General features: G+C 53.4%; 1 protein-coding gene across 2 annotated transcripts in view; it reads right to left on the bottom strand.

Annotated features, from left to right (window-relative positions):
* Positions 1–12,135, bottom strand: part of Triobp (TRIO and F-actin binding protein) — a 49,691-nt gene extending 37,556 nt beyond the window's left edge. Inside the window, exons 1-5 of one of the 2 annotated variants that reach the window (XM_090328668.1) lie at positions 12,000–12,066; positions 10,934–11,105; positions 6,419–7,112; positions 4,544–6,214; positions 374–485 (exon numbers count right to left, since the gene is read on the bottom strand). In XM_090328668.1, coding sequence (XP_090184794.1) covers positions 374–485; positions 4,544–6,214; positions 6,419–7,112; positions 10,934–11,048 — 2,592 coding nt within the window. In that variant the 5' untranslated portion in view covers positions 11,049–11,105; positions 12,000–12,066. Of the gene's footprint in view, positions 1–373; positions 486–4,539; positions 6,323–6,418; positions 7,113–10,933; positions 11,106–11,999 lie in introns of those variants that run through there. The other variant, XM_090328671.1, reaches the window with a different exon arrangement.
* Between the last annotated feature and the right edge of the window lie 12,986 nt (positions 12,136–25,121).

Genomic DNA, 25,121 nt, shown 5'->3' with positions numbered 1-25,121 from the left:
CTGCTGTTCTCCAAAAGAGACCTGTGAGGATCTGCTCATTTTCCGGGGCTCCCCCACCCCACCCCTGCCGCAGGGTATTGATTCCAACCTGAGCTATCACGTAACCCAAATTTCCACCTGCAGTGCCCATCCCGTGGAGGTGAACCTTGCTCCTCCAGGTACTAGGGAAGGAGGGGTGGAGGGGCTGTTTTCCAAGAGCCAACACATTCCTTTTACAGTGTTTTGAGAACCACTGGGGAGAGGGGACTGGTGGGCACCATTGACCGGGGCTCTGACCCTCATGGACGACCTCCCTGCCCCAGGCGCCTGGCTGGCACGGAGGGGAGGGCAAAGCCACAACCGTCCCGTGGGGCTGGCGGCTGGCAGTGCTCACCTGCCTAGCGGGGGCAGGGCTGGACTGTCTCCGGAGTTGGCTGTGACCTTGGCTGGACCGTGGTGACCGTCCCTCGTCTCGAGCCTGGAAGGCTCCCGGGGCCTCGGACTTCCTATGACCAAAAGCAGCTGCTTCTGAGGGGGTTCAGGGCAATTCCATTCCCAGCCCCTCCCCAGCCCTTTCCTCTCACGCCAGGATATGGGAGGTGTGAGAGCACCAGAGACCCCTCCCCAAGCTCACTGGAGAGTCCTCACGAGGGATAACCCTCTTTAGGGCCTCAGTTTCATCTTCTGAAAAATGAGATCGGTCAGCACTGTCTAACCAGCCTCATGGGTAAAGTGAAGAACACAGGAGAAAAGGAGCCAGTGGAGGGAGCAGGATGGGGAAGGGGCGGGCCTTGGCTGTCTCTGTGTCACGACTCCCTGTTACTAACCAGCAGCCCACCAGCCACAAAGGGCAAAGGGTAGATTGGTCCTGGAGGAATTGGATTTATTGAGCACCTACTGTGTACCAAGCACCGTGCACACATTATCACAATGTTGAACAAACGTTTATTGAGCATGTCCTGGGTTCCAGATGCCAACCTTTGGGATGCCCAAGCCCACTTCACCCTCTGGAATCCAGGTGGCAAGGTCAAGGGTCGATGGTACAGGCCCCGTGCCCTGGTCCTTCTGCTCTTTCCTGTTCACACTGTGAAGTTAGGGTTTCTTAAGCTCCTTTTGTCCTCTCCTCAGAGCTAACAGGACTCCAGCACCCAGCCTTGAAAACTCCAGAACATTCTAGCTGTTGGCAAAAGAGCGTTTAGCGTGATGGGAAGGCAGACACACCCTGTCATTGTCTCTCAGCCTTTTGACTAAAACTGATGGAGAAATCATCTTTCCTTCCAACGATATAGACAAATGTCACATGCAGCAGAATCAACTCTAACTGGTGGGAAAAACCCCTGCTTCCAGGAAGTTGTCTTGCTTCCTAATGGGTAGGGGACTGACTGGCCACAGCAGCTCATACCTGTAATCCCAACTACTCAGTAAGTGGAAAATAGGAGGTTCAAGGCTAACCTGAGCAAAAAGTTCGTGAGACCCTTTCTAAAAGCAAAAAACACTTGGTGGTTCACATTTGTCATGCTAGCAAAGTGGGAAGCATAGATAGGAAGATTTCAGTCCAAACCTGGCCCAGAGCTTTTGCCTGGTAAACACAAGGTTCTAAGTTCAAACCCCAGTAACACCAAAAACCAAAAAAAATGTAGGGGCCACAAATACACTGTGCACAAATGTCCCTCCCATAATAGGGACAAAGGAACCACAGCAGGAAAGCCATGAACTCCTATTAAGTCCAATGAACCACCAAAAAGCTGCAAGTGGAGCTGTGGCTCAAGTGGTAGAACACTAGCCTTGAGCAGAAAAAACAACAAAAAACCCTAAAGGACAGTTCCCAGGTCCAGTGTTTAAGCCCCACTACTGGCACAAAAACACTGCAGAGGTTGCATGGAGGGAAAACAAAATCAAGTTTGGGGCTGGGGTATGCTATACCTGCATGACCTTTGCCAGTGCCATTAGACCTGGATTGAGAAAGCAAGTGAGGTTTGGGGAGTTTTTGGTGGTCCACACAGATTGACCGGTTTCCTGGGAGCGTGTCAAAGGCTGAGGACTCCTTGACGAGTGCTATTTTAAATCAAATTTGAGGTGACTGCTTCCTTGTTCTGTGAGAACAGAGGTCCTTGACTCGGTCTCCCTAGAACTGAAGTCTAAAATCTAGGACCTCTGGTAAGAGGTGACACTCTCCTTCCTATTAGGTGGTGGGAGGGCCGTGGGAAGGAAAATGGCAGAAGATGCCCACCAAGTCAGGCCACTGTGAACTTTCCATACAAATGCCAGCTTGCTCCACAGGCATTCTCTTCCCTCCCTCTGCCTTGTAGGTCTGAGGCATTCTAGAAGATTCTAAGATCCCCCCCCCACACACACAGACCCAGCTTTTCTGATATAGGAACAATGGCATCTCCTAGGGCCATCTGCTTAAGGGTTGGTGTCAGGACCTCAGAGACAACCAAGTCTCTTTTGGCAGATTGAATGGCCTGGTTAACCTCCAGTGCCTTTAAAAACAAACAACAACAAAAATAAACAACGAAAGCCAGAAATCTAGTCAGTCTTAAGGCAGGATATTTTCCAAATAGTCGTGGATACTTATGTGATTCTAGAGATGTCAAAACATGAACAGTCTTTCAGAGAAAGGCCCCTGGCTCAGAACAATGCTTGGACAGAGTAGATGCTCAACAAATATACATTGGGGAACATACAACAGTTCAGCCACCCACTCAACCTGTCCCTTCTACAAATGTGTCTTCAGAGGACAAATAATATTCTTCTTGAAAAAACTGCATGCAAGTGGGAAAAAAAAAAAACTTAGTTGGTATAAGACCTTGATTAAAAGGTAATGTACAAGCCGGGTGTTGGTGGTTCACACCTGTAAGCCCAGCTACTCAGAGGCTGAGATCTGAGGATCAAGATTTGAAACCAGCCTGGACAGAAAAGTCCATGAGACTAATTCACTACCAAAAAGACAGAGGTGGGGTATTAGCCTTGAGCAAAAAAGCCAAGTGAGAGCTCTAGTTCCTGAGTTCAAACCCCAGTACTAGAATGGAGAGAAGGAAGAAAGGGATGGAGGAAGGCATTGAGGTAGGGAGAGAGAAAGAGAGAGGTGGGGGAGGGAGGAGGAAAGAAGGAAGGAAGGAAGGAGGAAGGGAGGGAAGGAGGGAGGAAGAAAACTATGGATTTTGAGTGAAGTCTCAGTGTCGGTCTACAGACTGTAACAGGAGTAGCCTGTGTATGTCTGAGTAGGGGTACCTGGTAACCCCAAACTTTGGACTCAATTTTGTTGCAAACCTAAAAGTGCTTTTTTTAAAGTATTTTTTTAAAGGCCAAGAAAAATTACCGCATGTGTTGGAGAAGACAAAGGTTGTCTCTTGGATATTAAATGGGTCAAGTTTACTGGAAAAGGAAATTTGAAGAATAAGAGATAGGGTTTCTCATGCAGATTCAAATCTCAGAGAAATGGTCCTTAGAAGAAGGAAGGGAGGACCGATAGCACAAAATATCACATGTCCCTCTAGTGTGCTGAAAATGCACTAAAATTAGATAGGGTGGTGCTTCTCTGTAAATAGACTAAAATTCATTGATTTATACACAAAAATCTAGGTTCAGATCTGCTTTCTGTTCCTCTCCCCCCGCCCCACCCCTGCCTCCTGTTTCTCTTAATGCTAATTGAATTCCAGTTCTGATTCTAGAAAATTCAGCAACTGGCACTTCTGTGGATAGTTTTCAGCCACAGAAGACACTATCTTTCCCAGCACTAGTCTGGGACTGCGGACCAAGGAGGATTTCCAGGTCCTGAGAAAGCAGTGGTTCATCTTTAAGTCTGTAATTTTCTCAATCAAAATATATAGTTCCAAGCCAGGCACTGCAGCTCACACCTGTAACCTGGGCTACTGAAGAGGCTGAGATCTGAGGATTGCAGTTTGAAGCCAACCTAGGCAGAAATTGTCTATGAGACTCTTCTCTCCAATTAACCAGCAAAAAGCTGCAAGTAGAGCTGCAGCTCAAGTGGTAGAGTACCAGGCTCTATTTACCTCGAGGGGAAAAGTCACGCAAGAGCAGAAGGCTCTGCATTCAAGCTCTGGGCACAGCTCAGTGGTAGAACACCCAGTACAATCAACACCAAATAAATAAAATCTAATATGACTTGACTAGCAGCTCTGCGTAGACATCTTTGCTTTGGGACATGTGAGTTTGTTTGATAAGACAGACAAGAATCACAGCCACTTTTTTTTTTTCTCCCTCATGCAAGGAGGAAAAATGACAACCACCTCCACCAAAATCTCTGACCCTGGACCCAACAAAGGGGTTGAGAAGTTTGACTTCATTTGAATAAATGTGCTAATGGTCTCCTCCATTTGACAGAGGGGGAAACTGAGGCTCAGATAAGCTAGATGACTGCAGCAGGTCACAGAAACTCTGGTGTCTAATAGGCAGAAACGGAGAAGGGAAGTGACTTGCCCAAGGCCACACAGCGAGTACACGAAGCCTTCTCCCTGGACAGCCCGGCAGCCTCCTCCGGGACGGGCCTGGCTGGCTGTCCCCAGCCCGGCTGGCTGCGCCCCCGCCCCGCCCGGCTCACCTTCGCTCTTGCCCGAAGAGGCGGTCGACCTCGGTGCGCCCAGGGCTGCGGGTGCGGCCCCCGTCGCTGCCCTGCGTCGGGGGCCGGGGCTCCCTCTGCGCCAGCCTCCTGGGAGGGGGCAGGTCGGCCAGCAGGGCATACTCCTCCCTCTCCAGATGGTGCCTGGGCTCTCCGGGGGGCGCGGAGCCCCGGGAGCCGGAGCTGCTCGGGGGCGGTGAGGAAGCCAGGAGCGCCAGGTCCCCGGGCGGGTGGCGGGGTGGCGAGGAGGCCCGGGGCGCGTCCCGGTGGCCGATGCATACTGGCGGGGGGCCCCGCTGGGAGCCGGGCAGAGAGTCCGTGGAGGGCGCCAGGCTCTCCATACTCGTCCCGGGGGGGTCCTGGAAGAACAGGGAGGGCTCGGGGGCCTGGCGCGGCGGGGAGGAAAACGAGGGCGCATCGCGGTGCCCGATGCACACGGGCGCGGGGAAGTGGGGGGGCTCGTGCAGGGAGTCCGTGGACGGCGCCAGGCTCTCCGTGCTGGCCCTGGGGAGGTCCTGGAAGAGGAGCGCGGGCTCGGGGAGCTGGCGCGGCGGGGAGGAGGCCCGGGGGGCATCCCGGTACCCGATACACACGGCAGGGGGAAACTGAGGCGGCTCGTGCTGGGGGGACTCGATTATCTCAGCATCCTCTGTGTCTGGGAGGAAGGGAAAGGGGTCGAACTGCGCGTGTCGAGGGGGCGAGGACGCCCGGGGGGCATCGCGGTGCCCGATGCACACGGCAGGAGGCAGGGAGGGGGCGTCGTGGTGCGGCCAGTCGCTCTCCGAGGAGGCCCGGGGTTCCGGGAAGAAAGGGAAGGGGTCATGCTGCAGAAACCGGGGTGGCGAGGAGGCTCGGGGCGCATCTCGGTGCCCTATGCACACGGCACACGACAAGGGGTGGGGCGCACCCCCTGCCCCGGGGTGCAGGGGCGAGGCCCGGGCGTGGCCCGGGCTGTGGGCAGCGGAGGAGGCCGGGGCAGGGGGCCCGGAGGCCGGCAGGGGGGCCCGCTGGGCTGGGCTGGCGGGAGAGGAGGCCTGAGGCCGCTCCCCTTGGGTTGGCCGCAGGGCAATGGCTGCCCAGGGCACCTCGCTTGGCTTGGAGCGGGCAGGCGGCGAGGAGGTCCGGGGGCCGTGGCTCTGGATTGGCCGCAGGGGGAAGGAGGCCCAGGGGATATCTTTGTTGGTGCGGTGGGGGGAAGAATTTCTGGGGCTCCCGTGTGGAGTGGAGCGGCGGGGGGAGGCAGCTCTGGGGTTGTCCTTTGGGGAGCAGCTTGGGGAAGAGCCGGCCCCAGGGTTGCCTCGGTGCAGGGGCGAGGGCTGCCGACCGGCCCGTTGGGTGCAGGCATTTCGGAGGTGCTCCCATCTGGTGCTAGAGGCTTTCCGGCTCTCTCCTGGGGCGGGGTGGTCGCGCTGGGCAGTCCCAGTGGGAGAGGGAGGCCTGGGGTTGCCCCGTTGGACATTTCTGTTGGGTGATGGGGACCTGGGGTTGCCCCACTGGGCACAGGACATCTTAGAGTTGTCTTGCTGGGCACAAGATGTTCTGGGCTTGTCCCGCTGGGCAGTTCTGTTGGGAGATGGGGGTCTGGGGTTATTCCGCTGGGCACAGGGTGTCCTGGGGTGGTCATGTGAGGTAGTCCCAGTGGGAGACAGGGGTCTGGGCTTGTCCCGCTGGGCAGTTCTGTTGGGAGACGGGGGTCTGGGCTTGTTCCGCTGGGCCGTTCTGTTGGGAGACGAGGGTCTGGGGTTGTCCCTCTGGGCCATTCTGTTGGGAGATGGGGGTCTGGGGTTGTCCCGATGGGCCATTCTGTTGGGAGACGGGGGTCTGGGGTTGTCCCGCTGGGCCGTTCTGTTGGGAGACGAGGGTCTGGGGTTGTCCCGCTGGGCCGTTCTGTTGGGAGACGGGGGTCTGGGGTTGTCCCGCTGGGCACAGGGTGTCCTGGGGGTGTTTCTCTGGGTGATTCTCTTGGGAAAGGAGGGTGCTGGGTTGCCCCACTGGGCACAGAGCATCTTAGAGTTGTCTTGTTGGGCACAGGATATTCTGGGCTTGTCCAGCTGGGCAGTTCTGTTAGGAGAGGAGGCTCTGGGGGTGTCCCTCTGGACACAGGCTGTCCTGGGGGTGTCCGGTTGAGGAAGACAAGCAGGCACCGCTGTTTGAGGGCTGTCCCATCGGGAGGCAGTGGTTCTGAGGCTGTCTGAGGAGGCTCGGAGTGAGGAGGAAAGCTGGACATGGCTTCGTTGGGTGGACGAGGTTCTGGGGCTATCCCTCGAGGAGGCTCTTGAAGGAGGGGATGTTCTTGGAGCGTTCTGCTGCGAGGCTAAGGTCCTGGGGCTGTTTCTCTGGGAGATGTGAGGTGGAGAGGAGGCCTGGAGGTTTTTCTGGGGTGTAGAAGCAGTCTGGGCAGCAGAAGCAGCTTGAGGTCCACTCTGTGGTGTTGCAGAGGAAGCCTGGGCTGGAACCCTGGGGCGGGACTGCTCCAAGGAGAAGTTTCCACTGTCTCCTCGGAGTCTGGCCCAGTGCTGTCCAGCAGTCCTCCCACCACCACCACCAGAATCTGGAGAGAGACAGAAGGTCAGAGGTTAGGGGAAGGTCCCCGAGGCTCTCATGGCCCAATGTCCTTGGTTCCCTGGAATGGGAGACCCAGGCAGCCACCATGGCTGCTTCTGAGATCCTTTAGGCCTTTCCAGCTGGGTCAGGAATTTGAAATCAAACCAATTTGAAGCCAACTGAAATCTAGACCACACCCAGTGTTTGTGGCTTATACCTATAATTCCAGCAACTCAGGAGGCTGAGATCTGAGGATCATGGTTTGAAGCCAACCCAGATAGGAAAGTCTATGAGACTCTTTTTTGTCTTTGTTTGTCATTCATGGGGCTTGAACTCAGAGTCTGGGTGCTATCCCTGGACTCTTTTGCTCAAGGCTAGCACTCTACCATGCTGAGCCACAGCTCCACTTCCATTTTTCTGGTGGTTATTTGGAGATAAGAGGCTCATGGACTTCCTTACATGAGCTGGCTTTAAACTATAATCCTCAGATCTCAGCCTCCATTTTTTTTTTTTTTTTTTGCCAGCCCTGGGCTTGAGCTCAGGGCTTGAGCACTGTCCTTGGACTTTCTCAAGGCTAGAGCTCTACCACTTGAGCCTCAGCACCACTTCCGGCTTTTTGCTATGTATGTGGTACTGAGGAATCGAACCCAGGTCTTTGTGCATGCTAGGCAAGCACTCTACCACTAGGCCAAACTCCCAGCCCCCAACATACATTTTTTGAATGCTCTGGTACTGGGGGCAGGGGACTGAACTCAGGGCCTCACACTCTTGTTCATTTTTTTTTCTCAGTGCTGGCTCTCTACCACAGCTCTGCTTATGACTTTCTTGCTGGTTAACTGGAGATATGAGTCTTGGGAATTTTCTACCTGAGTTTGAACTGAGATCCTCACTACTGTCAGCTCAGGCAGAAAATCCACAATTGTATCTCCAGTGCACTGGCAAAGAAACTGAAGTAGAGCCAGCCTTGAGTGGAAAAGCCCAGGGACAGTGCCCAGAACCTGAGTTCAAGCCCCAACAATATCAGCATGCACACATGTGCATACATGCACACACACACACACACACACACCTTGAGGGACTTTCTAACTTAGTTGAAATCAAATCCAGAATTTCCCAGCAGGGAAAGACTCTGCAAGGTTTGATCTGTGCTGCCTACCCCGGCTTCTCGCAGCCCCCTTCTCCACTTACCATGCTAGCACCCATTCTTTTAGCCTCCCAAACTATAATACTTCACCACCCCAGGGCCTTTGTCTCAAGTACTGTTCCCTCCTTGCCTGACTGGCAAGGGATCTTCACTTGGGACCCCTGGTTACCAAGGAGGAGCATCTCCTCCTTCCAGTCTATCTTGTTCCTTTATCTCCTCTCTCTCTCTAGCAAGCTCTGTTAGGGCACAGACTAAGCTAGTACCTACCAGCACACAGTAGGTATGCACTTCACCCTCTGGCTCCAGTCCCTACCGTTTTGAGCATCCTCTCCACCATGCCAGGGCCCACATCTTTTCCTTTCCCACTTTCCCATGCTGCCATTTGGACTCTCCCAGAACCTGCCCCGTTCTTGTGGGCTGGAAGGGATTCAGAGGCTTCGGCTTGGTACAGCTGGCCCATTCCCCCAGGGCCTTGGCCCCAGCCTGCAATTCAAGTAGCTGCCACTAGGTGGACAGAGCTGATGGCTACTAAGTGGATCATAGAACGAGGCCTAAGAAAGAGCAAGAAAGCTCCCACCTAGGACAAAATCCAGCCCAGCCCACCAGACCATGGCTTTTCTCGAGCTACTTCTGCTTCCCACACCCCTTTCTTCCCAAGAAGGCCAAGGGCACAGCCATCCAGCCAGACAGCCAAGCCAGGGCCTGTCCCCAGTCCTGCGTCTCCTTCCCAAAGCTCTTCTATGAACTTCCCCTACCACTGTGGCCCTAATTCCCTCACCTGAGTGGCAGTGAAGGGTTACAGAACAGTGGAAGCACCGTGTTCTGGCCCCCCTGAAGCTATCTGGTCCCCTTCCCTAGAAAGGCCAGCTGCTCATGGCTTCTCTTCCTGTGTCCCCACTCCCACACCTGAGCTTGCTCAATTTGTCACATGTGACTGGCATTCTACCACTTGAGCCACATATCTCAACCCAGCTCGTGTGTATGTGTGAGTGTCTGTGCTGATACTGGCTCTTGAACTCATGACCTGGCACGGTTGATTATTCTCATCGCCCTCCCTCCCCAAGGCTGGTGCTCTACCATTTGAATCACACTTCCTCTTCTGGGTACCGGTTAATTGGAGATGAGCCCCCAGATTTGTCTGCCTGGTATGGCTTTGAACCCTGATCTTCAGATCTCAGCCTCCTGATTAGCTAGGATTACAAGTGTGATCTCTTGGCACCTGGCTCATGATTTTCTGCTTGTCATTTTAGTCACCTCCATTTACCTGCCTGAGGTCCTCCCTTCCTGCATCCTGTCTGATTCCACTTCTGTCTCCCCACCACCTCTATTCCTTATCATGAGAGTGAGATGACATATCAGGCCCCCTCTGCTTACCTCTGCTACAAGTATCTCCTTTAAAAAGGTGTGTGGGGGGGGTCTCAGCACGGATGCTCACATCTGTAATCCTAGCTACTCAGGAGGCTGAGATCTGAGGATCCTGGTTTAAAACCAGACTGAGGAGGAAAGTCCATAAGACACTTATCTCCAGTGAACCACCAGAAAACTGGAAGTGGAGCTGTGGCTCAAAGTGGTAGAGCGCTAGCCTTTAGCACAAAAGCTCAGGGGCAGAATCCAGGTTCCAAGTTCAAGCTCCAGACCATCACCACTACCAATCTCTAACTACAATGCCATTCTCACTGAGAATTCTGGATCTATAACATGGTCTGTATTGGGGCTGGGAGTTTGGCCTAGTGGTAGAGTGCTTGCCTAGCATGCACGAAGACCTGGATTCAATTCCTCAGTACCACATACATACAAAAAAAAAAAAAGCTGGAAGTGGTGCTGAGGCTCAAGTGGTAGAGCTCTAGCCTTGAGAAAGTCCAAGGACAGTGATCGAGCCCTGAGCTCAAGCCCAGGACTGGCAAAAACAAACATGGTCTGTATTCAAATTGCCCAGCTAGCTGCTCCTAGCCAAAACATCCTCTGGGTCACCCTACCATCATGGCACCTCCCTGACTCTGGGAGATATCTCTCCCTCCCTCCCCTTTCTTGCTCTCCCCCCTCTCCCCTTTCTCTCTCTTCCTGCCCCCTGGCTGGACAGGCATTATATCACTGAGCCATATCCCCAGATCTCTGTAGCTTGCTTTAATGGTCCACAGTTCTTTGGAATTGGCCTAAAAGCAGCTTTTTCTCTTAGGACAATCACTCTGATTCCCCAGGCCATGAGGCTTACACAGGGGCTGAGCCTGGCCACCAAGACAAGCCTGTTGGCCCACATTGGGTCCCAGTGAGAGCCCTAGTGATGCTAATCGGCAAAGACTGTGCCCTCCGTGTGTGGAAGCTGATGAGGAGGAGAGATGAGGTGCGGGCATTGTTTGGTGGCATCTCATTATTACTGGAGATGGACTAGCTAACAACGGAGCCAGATTCTGAGCAATGTTTGAACATCTGGATCCAGCCATACCTGAAGTGACATCCTTTTTATTGGTGGCAGGCACTCCATTTCTCTTCTGTCTCTTACAACCCAGCAGCTGTGAGCAGGCAGAGCACATTCTGGACTCTCCATAATTAGGAAAGCACTATTATCATTAAGATTGCCCTGCCCAGGGTCCCAGATGGCCAGTGAGATGATTAGCTGGTGATGCCTGGGGTGGGGCACCATCAGACACCCACAGCCCTGGGGACCAGCCCAGTGGAGGACTTACCTTCCTTCCTCAGGCCTGCAGCGTCCCCTCTGACTGGGGACTTGGGAACCCGGGGGGACCGGGGACTTTGGGCACTGTCAGCCTTTGCCCCCTCCTGGGGCCTCCGTGGGATCATGGCAGTGAGCTCGCCCCAGCCGGGTACCTCCCTCGGTCTCTCAACAGTGTCCCAGTCCTGCCAGGGGAAGAAAAGAAAAAGCACTTTGGGAGTGAGGACCACAGGCATGCTGTTGGCAGGCATAGGTTCAGATCCTAGCCCCGTCACTTCCCAGCTGGGTGGCCTTAAGCAAATTGCTTTCCCTCTCTGAACCTCAATCCCCATGCAGGGATTTTACAAAAACTCTAGTTCAGAGGGTGGAAGGAAGCTGAGCCATGGGCTCTTCCACAGTGTCTTCCACCATCAGTCACTTCCCCTTTGTGGGGAGATCTCAGGGCTTTTCTGCTGCCTCATTGGTTCCTGGGCCCGACTAGCCCCCAGCTCATCCATTTTCCATTTTCTTTTTTTTTTTCTTTTGCCAGTCCTGGGCTTGAGCTCAGGGCCTGAGCACTGTCCTTGGACTTTCTCAAGGCTAGCACTCTACCACTTGAGCCTCAGCACCACTTCCGGCTTTTTTCTATGTATGTGGTACCGAGGAATCGAACCCGGGTCTTCGTGCATGCTAGGCAAGCACTTTAACCACTAGGCCAAACTCCCGGCTCCTCATCCATTCTCTTTTGTCCTTGGACAGTGATTGCCAGGACCAGAGTCATGGAGTCAGCAGTGTGGGACCAGGACGAGTCAATGTACTGGGAACCACATCACCCCCCCCCCCCAAGCTCAGCCTCCTTGACCCGAGAGATTGCTGGTTTGTTGGTGACTCACCCATCCAAGTTCTTCTCATCCAAAACCCCTCCCTGCGTGGACAGGGCGCTGCTTTCCCAGCCAGACTCACCCCAGGCCACCCCCTGGCCCAGCAGGCAGGCGATATAAACTGCCAGGGCAGTCCGGTGCTCTGCCGTGAGGGTCTCAACCCTCATCTGGAGGTGTAGGGGTCTCCACGCGTGTCCCCCACCACCAACCCCAGCTCACCAGTGAGGATGAGTTGCTGGTCTCATCAGGGGTGCCCCTGTCAGAGCTGGAGCTGCTGTCCGAGTTGGGGTCCTTGTCACAGCTGCTGCAGGGGGAGCAGGTGGGGCCTTCCAAGTGGGGTACTATGTCCAGGTCCTGGTCCCTGCTGGAGGCAGCTGGGGGGCCCTGCTCAAGGCGTCCTGCTGTTGGGGATGTACCCCTGGGAGAAGAGACAGGCCCATGACTTTCCCCAGGAATCAGGGAGGGACCCTCCCACTACGCATGCGCTCCACGGGCAGAACCCGGCCTCCTTGAGTGAGTGTAGAGTTTCCCATGTTATAGAGGCAGACACTGGTTCAGAGACGTCCAGAGCCTGGCCAAGGCCACAGAGCTAAGAAAGAACAGAGCTGGGTTATGACCAGGCCTCAGTTGGTGGAGGGGGACCAAAATGAAGAGAAGGGGTGTACAAAGCAAAACCTCCCTCTCCACCCCCCCCATAGGGCAAGAGCCAGGGAGGGGAGAGGAAGCTCTGTCACAGAGAGGCTAACCAGGGTGGCCACAGCTCATGTTAGGTTTAAGGCTGGCAGGATCTCCATATTGACCTACAATGCAGGAATGGATAACGATCCTAAAATAGTGCTCTGAGCCACATCTCACATCTGTAATCCCAGCCACCCAGGAGGCAGAGATGTGAGGATCGCAGTTTGAAACTAGCCTAGGCAGGAAAGTCTTACCTCCAATGAACCACCAAAAAGCCACAAGTGGAGCTGTAGCTCAAGTGGTCCCTGAGCCTTTTTGTTCAAGGCTAGTTCTCAGGCCCCGAGTTCCAGCTTCAGGATGGGCACCAAAAAGAAGTAAATATTCTCTAGCAACCATTCTTCTACTACCCCCACGTAGACCCTACAATGCAGGCTTCAAGACTAAAGGCCCTGGCCAGGAGCATAGCCTAGTGGTAGAATGCTCTCCTAGCATGCACAAAGTCCTGGGTTCGATTCCCTGGTACCACATACTCAGAAAAAGCTGGAAGTGATGCTGTGGCTCAAGTGGCAGAGGGCTGGCCTTGAGCAAAAAGTGTCTAAGGACAGTGCCCAGGCCCTGAGTTCAAGCCCCAGGACTGGCAAAAAAAAAATCAATTTCATTTATTCTAGACATTTTTAAGTGGAGAGTTTTTAAGAAAAATAATGCCGGGGCCGGGAGTTTGGCCTAGTGGTTAAAGTGCTTGCCTAGCATGCATGAAGACCCGGGTTCGATTCCTCGGTACCACATACATAGAAAAAAGCCGGAAGTGGTGCTGAGGCTCAAGTGGTAGAGCTCTAGCCTTGAGAAAGTCCAAGGACAGTGCTCAGGCCCTGAGCTCAAGCCCAGGACTGGCAAAAAAAAAAAAAAAAGAAAAAAAAAAGAAAAATAATGCCTACCTGTGAGATGCTCATGTCCTTAAAGCAACAAATGCTTTTCCTTTTGTCTTTCTCTTGTTTCTCTATTTTTCCATTGTTAGGAGGGAGACCCAGGGCCTAACACACTCCCTCTATCATTCAGCTATATCTTCAGTCATCCCCCAACCCCAGGTAAAGGGGGCACAAAAAGATGGGATAACTTGTCCATAGTCCCACCAGCTTTGAAGCTGGGACCCAGGTTTCTAGATGTTCAGGTAATGGACTCCCCAGGTCCCCAAACCCCAGAGGGGAGCCTAGGTCAGTAGAGGCTTGGGGCGAGAGGGAATCCCAGAGCTTAGAGCAGAGCACAGCTGTCAGAGTGACAGCAGGTTCCGTGACTAAAGAGAACCTCCTATTTTTTAAAGCTGGGCAAAAGGACCACAGCTGTGCGTGGCCACCCCACACCTTGCGACAAAACTGAATTGAACGCCATGGGTTAGGCAAGGCCATAGGGAAAAACAGGCCAAGTTGGAGACAGCAGCATCAGTATCTCTAATACAAGTCCCGGCAGTGTGATCTGCATTCTCCCAGGGACCCCAGGAGCACGCCTCTGCCCTCCTGTGCCCAGGCCGATGGACTGACCACGTGCTGTGTGCCAGCCTCTGTCAGATAGATGCTGCCATTGTGAAAGGGTGTGGGAGGGGCAAGGGAGGGCATCCCACCCAGGGGAGTCTTGGCTCAGCTCCTGGGGTCTCCACCTACCTCTCGGGCCCGTGCCTGAGGCCTGGGCCCACTGTGGACTGGCTAGTGGAGGCTGTCACCCTGAGAAGGTCCTGAGGAGCCAGCGGGCAGCGGGGCAGGTCACAGTAGGGCAGGTCCTCCCTGGAAGGGCTCCTGGGTTCCTGGGCAGGCAGTGCAGAGAGGAGGCAGCTCAGAGCCACGTGGGGCTCCCCTCCGCTCCCCCCACCCAACCCCTCCCAGGTGGGGTGGGTGGGAGTGGGCAGACATCTCCTCCTGGGATCTCCCTGCTCAAGGAGAGTGCCATGGCTGAGCCCGCCTCCCCAGGAGCCACCCGGCTGGCATGAGCACAGGGTGCGTGCAGGCACATGTGTGTACACACGTGTGTACATGTCTGGGCCAGCGGCAAGTGTTCATGTGCGTCAAGGCCACCTGTGTGCTCCCAGAGTTGATGTGTCAGAGCGTTTGTGTCAGTTCACTTACAAATGCACTTCCAGTGTGCACCCAAGAACAGGAAGTACACAGAGGACCCCAAGGGGCTTCTGCAGCCGGGGAGGGAGGGTCAGGGAGGGAGAGGAAGGGCTAGGTGGACTGGAGAGGACAGAGAGCCTGGGGGGAGGGAAGAGCGAATCTGAGGGGCACAGCAGAACGGGGGCACCCCACAACACAGTCGGAGGGCTCCAGGGTTGGGTGTGAAGTCCCCAGGTGTGGGCACCCGCCTTTAGCCCAGCAGTTGGTTTCCCCCTGCCCGCACCCAGGTCACAGCAGGAGCTGGGCTCACCCAGGGGGAACGGCTGCCCCCTCCGGACGGCCCCCCCACTGCTCTCCACTGCTGGAGCCACAGGGCCCTCCCCTGCGGTGGGGGCTGGGGCCATGACTCCCGGTGCCCCGCCTCTTCTCAGGTTACCTGGGCAGCAGCGGGCTTGGTGGTGGTGGCTGGCGGCTGGCGGCTGTCAGCACCCTTGTTCCCCGGGGGGCTCGAGCTTGGGCCCCCCACACGGCTGCCCTCCCGGGCCCTGACTCGGTGCCTTGACGGCCGATGGAGCCCAGCAGTGGAAACCTTAGAGCAGCTGGCTTTGGGAGCGGGGGCCCCTCATTACTGTTTCATAAGCTCGGGCCCAGCCAAGAACAATGCAGGACATAAAACCCAGGAATCTGATCCCAGCCGCTCACCTGACAGCTGGGTGGCTGGGAGCCTCCCTGGGGACCTGAGAGCCCAGCATCCGGGACCCAGGCTACAGCCCGCCCAGAGCCCCAGGGGGGCACAGGCTCCATAGCATTCCACAAGACCACCGCTGGCAGGGCCCCCAGCTGTCCCCAGGAAAGGCCCTGTGTGTCTATAGTCACAGGCAGGCCAGGTGAGGCCTGGCTGACTTCAGTTTCACCTCTGCTCTGCAGCCAGATTCTGATCAGAGGCTGGGCAGAGGACGAGGTGTCAGATCCACAGCCCGGCCTGGCGCCTTCGCCACCCATGGGACAGTCCCCCACAGAAAAGGAGGGAGGGAGCAGCCGGGGAAGTGGGAAAGAGTGGCTGGCCCAGCAGGACCTCCAGCCTAGTGTGGCATTTCTTCTTGCTTATGCCCCTAGCCTGCCTCCACCCACACCTCATGTGCCAAGGCCCAGGGTCCAGTCCCCAACTCTGATTTTCTATCGGGCCTCGCATGGACTTGGGTCCTATCTGGGCCACTCTATTTCCAGGTGGAAGATCTTGCTGGGTGGCTTCCTCTCTGGGCTTGGCAGAGATGTAGCAAACACCAAGGGACTTCTCTCTGCCTAGGTCACTTCACCCACAGAAGTGGCATTGATGACCAGGTCCACCGTACCTGAGGTATCATGGGAATTAAGTGATTTAATATTAGGAGGGAGTGTGGCTTGGATGGCAGAATGTCTGCCTGGTAAACTCAAGGCCCAAGGCCCTAAGATCAAACCTCACTATTGACAAAAAATAAAAATAAAGCTGGGGCCGGGAGTTTGGTAGAGTGCTTGCCTAGCATGCAGGAAGGCCCAGGTTCGATTCCTCAGTACCACATACATAGAAAAAAGCCAGAAGTGGTGCTGAGGCTCAAGTGGTAGAGCTCTAGCCTTGAGAAATCCCAAGGACAGTTCTCAGGTCCTGAGCCCAAGCCCACAACTGGCAAAAATAAATAAATAAATAAAACAAATAAAGCTGGGTGCCAGGGGTTCACACCTGTAATCTGAACTACTCAAGAGGCTGAGATCTGAGTCTCAAGATTCAGAACCAGCAGGGTCAGACAAATCTGAGACTCTAATCTGCAATTAACCAGTAAACAGATGAAAGTAGAAGTGTAGCTCAAGTGATAGAGTACCAACCTTGAGCAAAAACGATGAACAAGAAAGAGTTCAAGGTCCTGAGTTCAAGCCCTAGTACCAGCATGCATTCACATACACATTCATACATACATACATACACACACAAATTATTAATTTAAAATAAAATGTAAAAGTGTATTAATATTTGTTTAAAAAACCCACAATAGTATCTGTCTGTACACCTTAAATAAAATAAATGATGGAAGAACATCACATAGAATTTTTTTTTTGCCAGTCCTGGGCTTAAGCTCAGGGTCTGAGCACTGTCCTTGGACTTTCTCAAGGTTAGAGCTCTACCACTTGAGCCTCAGCACAATTTTCGGCTTTTTTCTATGTATGTGGTACCGAGGACTCGAACCAGGGTCTTTGTGCATGCTAGGCGAGCATGCTACCACTAGGCCAAACTCCCAGCCCATCAAATAGAATTTTATAAATGTTAAATCAGTAGAATAATGACAAATGTAATTAAGAATATCCTGGCTCTGGAGCTTATACCTGTAATCCTAGATACTCTTGAGGCTGAGTTCTGAGGATTGTGGTTTTAAGGTAGCCTGGACAAGAAAGTCTGGCAGAATCTTATCTCTAATTGACAACCAAACAGCTGGAACTGGAGCTATGGCTCAAGTGGTAGAGCACTAGTCTGGAGCTAAAAAGCTCAGGAACAGCGCCTGAGCCCTGAGCTTAAGCCCCAGGGCCAGCACAAGAAGAAGAAAAGGACTGACATTCTCCATCAAGAAAATGTACAGGCTCACGCCTGTCATCCTAGCTATTCAGGAGGCTGAGATCTGAGGATCATGGCTCAAAGTCAGCCTGGGCACAAAAGGACCGGAGACTCTTATCTCCAATTAACCCCTAGAAAACAGGAAGTGGGGCTGAGGCTCAAGGGGTAGGGTGGTAGCCCTGAGCTGAAGAGCCCAAAGTCCAAGCCCCACAATTGACAAAAAGAAAAAAGAATAAAGAAATGTACTCTTCACTAGCCGATATAACTTATTATTATTATTATTGTCATTATTATTTGCTTTTTGCTGCTTATTTGAAGGCAGAGTCTAGCAAACTTTTCTGCTAGGGCTGGCCTCAAAGCATGATTTTCCAGACTTCAGTCCCCAATGATTACAAGCATATATCACTGATGGATGGCTTTTAACTACTTTCAAAATAAAGATTGAGGGTCGGGAGTTTGGCCGAGTGGTTAAAGTGCTTGCCTAGCATGCGCGAAGACCCAGGTTCGATTCCTTGGTACCACATACATACAAAAACGCTGGAAGTGGTGCTGAGGCTCAAGTGGTAGAGCTCTAGCCTTGAGAAAGTCCAAGGACAGTGCTCAGGCCCTGAGCTCAAGCCCAGGACTGGCAAAAAATAAAAAAATAAAAAAAAAAATAAAGATAGAGAGGGCTGAGAGTGTGGTCTAGCAGTAGAGTACCTGCCTACCATGCACAGAGGCCTGGGTTCCATTCCTTGATACCACATTACCCAGAAGTGGAAGTGGTGCTGTGGCTCAAGTGGTAGAGCGCTTAACCTTGAAAAAACCCAAGGACAGTGCCCAGGTCCAGAGTTCAAGCCCCAGGATTGGCAAAAATAAAAAATAAGGGCTGGTTGGGCTGGGAGTTTGGCCTAGTGGTAGAGTGCTTGCCTAGCATGCATGAAGACCCAGGTTTGATTCCTTGGTACCACATACATAGAAAAAAAAGCCAGAAGTGGTGCTGAGGCTCAAGTGGTAGAGCTCTAGCCTTGAGAAAGCCAAAGGACAAAAAATAAGTAAATAAAATAAGGGCTGGGAGTTTGGCTTAGTGGTACAGTGCTTGCCTAGCATGCACAAAGCCCTGGGTCCAATTCCTCGGTACCACATACACAGAAAAATCTGGAAATGGTGCTGTGGCTCAAGTGTCAGAGTACTAACCTTGAGAAAAAAAAAAACAAACATCCAAGGACAGTGCCCAGGCCCTGAGTTCAAAACCCAGGACTAAGCTGGGCATGGTGGCTCAGACCTTTAATCCTAGCTACTCAGGAGGCTGAGATCTGAGGATCAAGATTCAAAGCCAGCCCGTGCAATACAAAGCCAAGAGACTCTTATCTCCAATTAATCACTAGAAAATAGGAAGTGGGGCTGTGGCTCAAGGGTAAGGCAGTAGCCTTGAGCTGAAAAGCTCAGGGACAACACCCAGGCCAGAATTCAAGCACCCCATTTCCAGGGCTGACCCTTCCCCGACCTTGCCCAGGAGCCCAGGGCAGCTGAGGCTCCTAGCACATTTTCTTGATGTGGGCCATTTCTGCATTGTTAAATTTTTGTTTATTTCTGAGGCAGTGTTTCTGAATAGCCCAGGCTGTCCTCAAATAGATGTCTGCCACACCGAGCCTGGCTCATTCCTGATACTTTAGCATCCTTCCTTCTAGAAGACAACAGGGAGGGGCTGGGAACAAGGCCTAGTGGTGGAGTGCTTGCTTAGCATGCACAAAGCCCTGGGTTCCATTCCTCAGTACCACATACAAAGAAAAAGCCAGAAGTGGTGCTGTACCCCAGACTGCAAAACTGGCCACAGATACCTTGGATTTGAAATCTCTGTGAGAAGCTGGCTGCCAGGCTCAAGGGGTGCCCAGGAGAGGCCAGAAGAGCCCCTGGAGACTCAGGCCCATGAACACAGGTGGATGCCAGGCTCTCTGGGTTTCCATATAATACCTGCTTGGCACTAGACCACACTGATCACAGAGTGAGAAAATAACTCCTGTGCCACTCCTTCAGTAAGGTCAAGAGGAGAATCTCCAGTGGGTGCTCAGGACCTTTCTTGCTTCTAATACTTGTTCATCTACTTCTACCCCCATAATCACCCCCTCAAAAGAAACAGGACTGGCAAAAAAATTAGTGGGGTGCAAGTGGCTCATGGCTATATTTCTAGCTACTCGGGAGGCTGAGATCTGAGGATCGAGGATCAAGTTTCAAAGCTAGCCTGGGCATGAAAGAGGCTTATTTCCAATTAACCACCAGAAAACTGGAAGTGGTGCTGTGGCTCAAGTGGTAGAGCACTAACCTTGAGCTGAAGAGTTCAGGGACAATGCCCAGGTTCAGAGTTCAAGCCCACAACGGACAAAACAGAAATAAAAATAAAGCTAGGGAGACTAAAGAACACGCAGGAGAATGCAAGCATCTGAATTTGACTGTAAGTTCAGGGTCCAGCCAGGCCCAGCCCATCGCCAAGCCCACATCTCAAATGATCCAACACTCGGAAAAGCCAGCTCACCTGCGGTCCTGCTTCACGTGCCTCCTCAGGGCGGAATGAGTTTCCACAGAAGCTCTGCACAGGCATGATGGCCCCAAAGTATTCACTTGGGGCATTCTCAACCACCTGCTCCATGTTGGGTAAGCCAGGCCAGGGAAGCTCTTGATATCTGGTGAATGACTCTCTAAAAGAATAGGAAGAGGGGCTGGGAGTTTGGCCTAGTGGTAGAGTGCTTGTCTAGCATGCATGAAGACCTGGGTTCAATTCCTTGGTACCACATACATAGAAAAAAAGCCGGAAATGGTGCTGAGGCTCAAGTGGTAGAGCTCTAGCCTTGAGAAAATCCAAGGACAGTGCTCAGGCCCTGATCTCGAGCCCAGGACTGGCCAAAAAAAAAAAAAAAACACAAAAACCTGTAGCCACCAGTGGCTCACGCCTGTAATCCTAGCTACTCAGGAGGCTGAGATCTGAGGACCAAGGTTCAAAGCAAACCAGGGCACTAAGGACCTTGAGATTCTTATCTCCAATTAATCTCTAGAAAACCAGAGGTAAGGCTGTCACTCAAGGAGTAGAGCTCTGGGACGGCGCCCAGGCCCACAGTTCAAGCCTGGGGAGGGGAGGGACGGACCTGTAGCCACTCTTACTATATATAGTTCAAATGCCAGTTTCAGACAGAGAAGTTCCCTGACTCTTATGGTCTTAGTGGCAAAACTGGGTTCAAGTCCCAGACCTGGGCCGCCACCCCTCCCCCCCATGAAAGGGAGGGGCAGTAGACCCCACTGCTGCTCCTGTAAGTCCCTTGGGAGTGAGGCAGAGGGATGCTCAGATATTTCCAAAGTTGAAGGCAAGGTCCTAGAGAAAAAATGGACTACCTAGAATCACACTGCGAGTTTGTGACATAGCTTAATAAAAAATAACCTATGTTGACCTGGGCCCAGAGATCTCCCTCTTGAGGCTCCCAGACCCACAGCTGGAGGAAAATCCACTGGAAGTAAAGATGCACACTGTATCCAGAGGGAGCCCCTGGGGAAGAGTGGGGGCCAGGGGAGTACCCAACATCCTCAAACAGCTCCGGGTCACCCCACACCTAACGAGTTTTCTTCTTAGCTCCCAGGGGACCAGATTTTGGTTGCCAATCTCAGCTGAGAAGTGAATAATTTCTCTCCCCAGGAAGGCCCCAGCTCCTCCCCTCCTGGAGAGGGGGCCCAGAAAGGACCTGCTGGGGACCAGGGGTCCGAGCCCCCTGCAAGTCCAGCGGCAGATCTCCCTGGGTGGTCAGCTAGTGGTGTTGGTTAGCAGCCTCCACCACACCTGGGTTAGATCCTCCCTTCAGCCACGGGAAAGATCATTGCCTTGACTGGAGACCGCCGCTTATCTTTCTGGGGGGCTGTGGGGTTTCTACTCCTTTAGCTGCTCCCTTTCCCTTCCCTACCCTTCAACTATTAGCAAAAACCTCTCAAATGCATTTCAGAAGTGGCTCGAATAACCACAAAAAAAAGCCCTAATTGGATCCCCCCAGTCCTCTCCATTCAGCCAACCAGCCAGTTCCTCCCACCCCTCACCCCACCCCGCCCTCAGGCCTGCCCCAGCCACCCGCTCTCACCCGCCGCTCCGTACCAACCTCTGATCGGGTTTCCACCCACCGAGGATGCGGCCCTGCCGGTGCCAGGGTCGTGGCCTCTCGATTTTCACCATGAATCAAAACGTGGCCTAAGAGGTGGGAGCGCCCCGTCGCGCTCCTATTGGCTCGCTGTAAGAGCTTCATTTACATGCCGCGTGTGTGATTGGGCCGGCCGAGGGCAGGGGGCGTGGCGAAGACGGGCGGGACCCAGATGGCTGGGAGCGCGGGGCTCGCCGCACGTTTAACCCGTCCAGCCCATCCGTAGGCCAACCCGGGTCCTAGGACAAAACCCTGATGTGTCCTGCCTCCAGGAGCCACCAGTTTTCACTTGCTAATCCACTCATTCACCTGTGCCTTTTTCCCTCGATGAGTCATCCTGAGCCAGTGTGGAACTGGCTAAACCACAGCTTTCTTTCCCCACCTTTCTGGGACTTGAACTCAGGGCTTGGACACTGTCCCTAAGCTTTTTCATTCAAGGCTTGGTGCCCTATCATTTGAGTCAAATCTTCACTTCAAGCTTTTGCTGGGCAATAGGAAACATGACTATCATGGATTTTCCTATCTGGACTGGCCTCAAGCTATGATCCTCAGATCCCAGTCTCCTGAGTAGCTAGAATGATAAGGTGAACCACTAGCTCCTAGAACTCCTGATTGGTCCTTAGCCTAAGCAAGATGGGTGAAGACCCATGTTCAATGCCTGCCACTATGTGACTTGGTGATCTTGAGAATGTTACCTGTGCTGGTACTGGGCGCTGGTGGCTCACACCTACATTCCTAGCTACTCAGGATGCTGAGATCTAAGGATCTCAGTTTGAAGTCAAGGGTGGGCAGAAACATCTATGAGACTCTCAGATTCAATTAACCACCACCACCAACAAAGAGCAGTAATCAAAGGTGTGGCTCAAATGGTAGACTACCAGCCTTGAGAAAAAAAAAAAAAAAAAAAAAAAAACTACAGGACAGTGCCTAAGCCTTGAATTCAGAGAGCGGGGAGGAGAGGGAAGGAGAGAGGACACGCAGAGTGGTGCTACCAATAATTCATTATTTATGGGGCTCTTTTGTCAGTCCTGTGTGCTAAGGTGCATCAGTGAACAAAAGACTGATTCTCTTGTTTTTGTGGAGAAAAACAGATGCCAGGCAGGAGCTATGCCAAGCGGAGTCTGATGGCTGGTGACAGGTCCTGAGGAGAAAGCCAAGCGGAGAAGGGGAATGTGTCAAGTGGTGGAGGACAAGGCTTCTCACACAGTGTTCAGAGAGCCTCACTGAGACATTTGAACAAAGACATGCAGTCCCATCGGCCTGGGAAGCAGAGATTGGCAGGTGCAGGGCTCAGAAAGAGACTGGCGTGGAAAGGGGAGGGGAGATGGGGCAGGTGTATCTTTGAAGCTGCCTAACCATCCCTCTTCAATCTAGCTGATGGCCCTTAACCTGAAGGAAAGATAGTTGGAAGGGGGAAGGGCTGAAGAGCCCACTGTGTGGAGAGACACGAGGAACATGGGGAAAAAACAAAAACAAAACTTCTTTGACGTGCGAGAAAGCAGATACCCTCCCATCCACATATAGCATGGCGCAGGAGAGGGTGCCCTCTTTGTTCCCATCTTATGCAGGGAACTCAGGTTTACACAAGATGCCCAAAGCCACCCAGGGACTCCTGGTGTACAGCCCAGACTCCCAGAGCTCTGTGTAATGCTTCAGAGGCTCAGGATCCTGGTGGCCCATGGGAGAACGTGCTGGGTATGCAGTCCAGGTGGAGCTCCCAGTCTGCAGGTGGAGCAGGGCTGGCTGCACAACGGGACTGTCAAAGTCTGACTTCAGCCCAAGAGCACAGTGCCCAGAGAAGCAGTGCTCCCAAGTGGCTGCAGACTGGAACATTTCTAGGAAATCTTAGAGCTTCAACAATTGCCATTAAGTCAAATAGCAATTTATTAGCTTCTGGTACTGCTTATTTATTTGATTTTGGCAAGACCTCAGGCTTGCTAGGCTAGAGTAATACAGCTGAGTCACGTGCCAGCCCTGTTGGTTTTTTTTTTTTTTTTTTTTACTGGATGTTGGCCTGGATTGCTTTGGGCTCACTGAGACAGTCTGGAGGACTCAACATTTGTGTCCAGACTGCAAGCTGTTTACTTGTGCACCCTGCTTCTGGATTCTACCCTGAGGGGGTGTTGTGCCATCCAGAGTGCACTCCAGCCCAGTGGCAGTGAGTCAGAGGAGAGAATCCTCCTACCTCTGCCCCTCTGCCTCCTTGCATGGCTTCAATTGTGCCAGAACCAGGCGCGTTTCAAACCCCAGGTTTCCAATGAGTGTGACCCTATCCCAGGAGTCACATACTTGAGGGCATAGGTGCCATGCTTGTGGTCAAAGGCACTGATTGCCAGAGGTTTTGACATTGTCACAGAAAAGAGTTTATGTGAGAAGTTTAGGGAAGTTTTATTTAGCAAGTAGGAAAGTGCGTGGGGGGGGGGGTGTCTGTTAAGGGTAGGGCTTAGGTAGTAAAGACCTATCTAATGAGGGTCAGATACTGAATTTGCGTCCTGGCCTTGGACCCAAACCAGCAAGTAGAGAAGCAGGAAACCAAGCACAGTACACTGGGCTTGACAGGTGGACACGCAGAGGCACACCCCTGTGTAATTCAAAGGCTCAGCTAAGTCTAGGCGGGAGTCGAGAGGACTCACTTCTGTGCCTGTTCTGTTCCTACTCTGGTGTTTGAGGGGACGCCCTCCCTACTCCCTACGTGTTACTGGCACTAAAGTAAGACTTGAGCCTGCCATCTCAGCCCTCGTCTACCCAGGTCCAGGTTGGTACCTTCCCATCCTGTGGACCTCTGCTGCTCGAGCCAGTGGCTCACCAGTGCCTTACAAGGTCAGCTCTGGGCCTCAAGATGGCGAGGGAGGAGGGGTGGGGGGAGGGAGCATGGAGACAAGTTCCTTCCATGGTTCTGGCTGTCTCCCCTCTCTACAGATGGGCCTCGTGACTCAAGTTCCCTGCTTGGCTGAGAAGTGGTACACAAAGGATAGACTGTACAGAGAGGTTCCTGGGGAAGGGATTGGACATGGACTTCTGTCTGGAATCCCCTCGTGACATGGCCACTTGGCAGAGGGTAGTGCTGGGAGGCCGGTCCCCCACCTTCCTCCCGCTTGTGGAGAAGCCTGCAGGGCCTCCCCAGGGCTGGTGGTCTGCTCACTGAGTCCCGGGGTGAGGCAGAGGATCAGAAGCATCTGCAGAGCGAGGTCAGGCACCATGTGCCCAGGTGTGATGAAGCAGAACGAATCACCCCCACCGAGTGCAAGGAGGACAAAGCCAGCCGTGGGCACCCGGCCACAAGTCCTGAGCTGTGCCTTCCCTGTTCATGTGGCCCAAATCCAGACAGTGGGTCCTCATGGCGGGGAGGGCGAAGCTTCCCTCCCTGGGTAGCCTGCTTCATCCCACTTCCCAGGGAGGGGAGGCCTGCACCGGAGCTCACAGCCCTGTCTGTCAGGTTCCTGCCCTTCCTGGAGCAAGGAGACCCTGCCGCCACTCTCAGGCAGACCCCACACACCCGCGCACATCCTGGGTCCTGTCTCACATACTAGCCCACGACCTCTGCTGAAGCCTGAGCACACAGCTTATCTCTTTGCAGACTAAGTCTAGAGCCCCACACAGCTCCCCTGAGCAGTCTACAACCCCAAAGCCCCGCACTCCTGCCCCTGTCCCTCACATCAGGACAAGGAAGGGCTCTGAAACCACAGCTAAAGAACCCTGGAACGAACCTGAAGCACGAGCCCTCATGGACCACAGATGGCCTCAAGGGACCAGCTCAAATAAGGCCACACTCATCTGCAATCAACTTTCTTTAGAATGCAGAAACAGCTGTTCACAGGCAGCTCAGCAG

The sequence above is a fragment of the Megascapheus bottae genome, chromosome 2 (assembly GCF_031878675.1).
Source record: "Megascapheus bottae isolate mThoBot1 chromosome 2, mThoBot2.hap1, whole genome shotgun sequence".
Classification (NCBI taxonomy): Eukaryota; Metazoa; Chordata; class Mammalia; order Rodentia; family Geomyidae; genus Megascapheus; species Megascapheus bottae.
The sequence above is the reverse complement of the archived record's forward strand: the minus strand, read 5'-3'. Positions and strand labels throughout refer to the sequence as shown.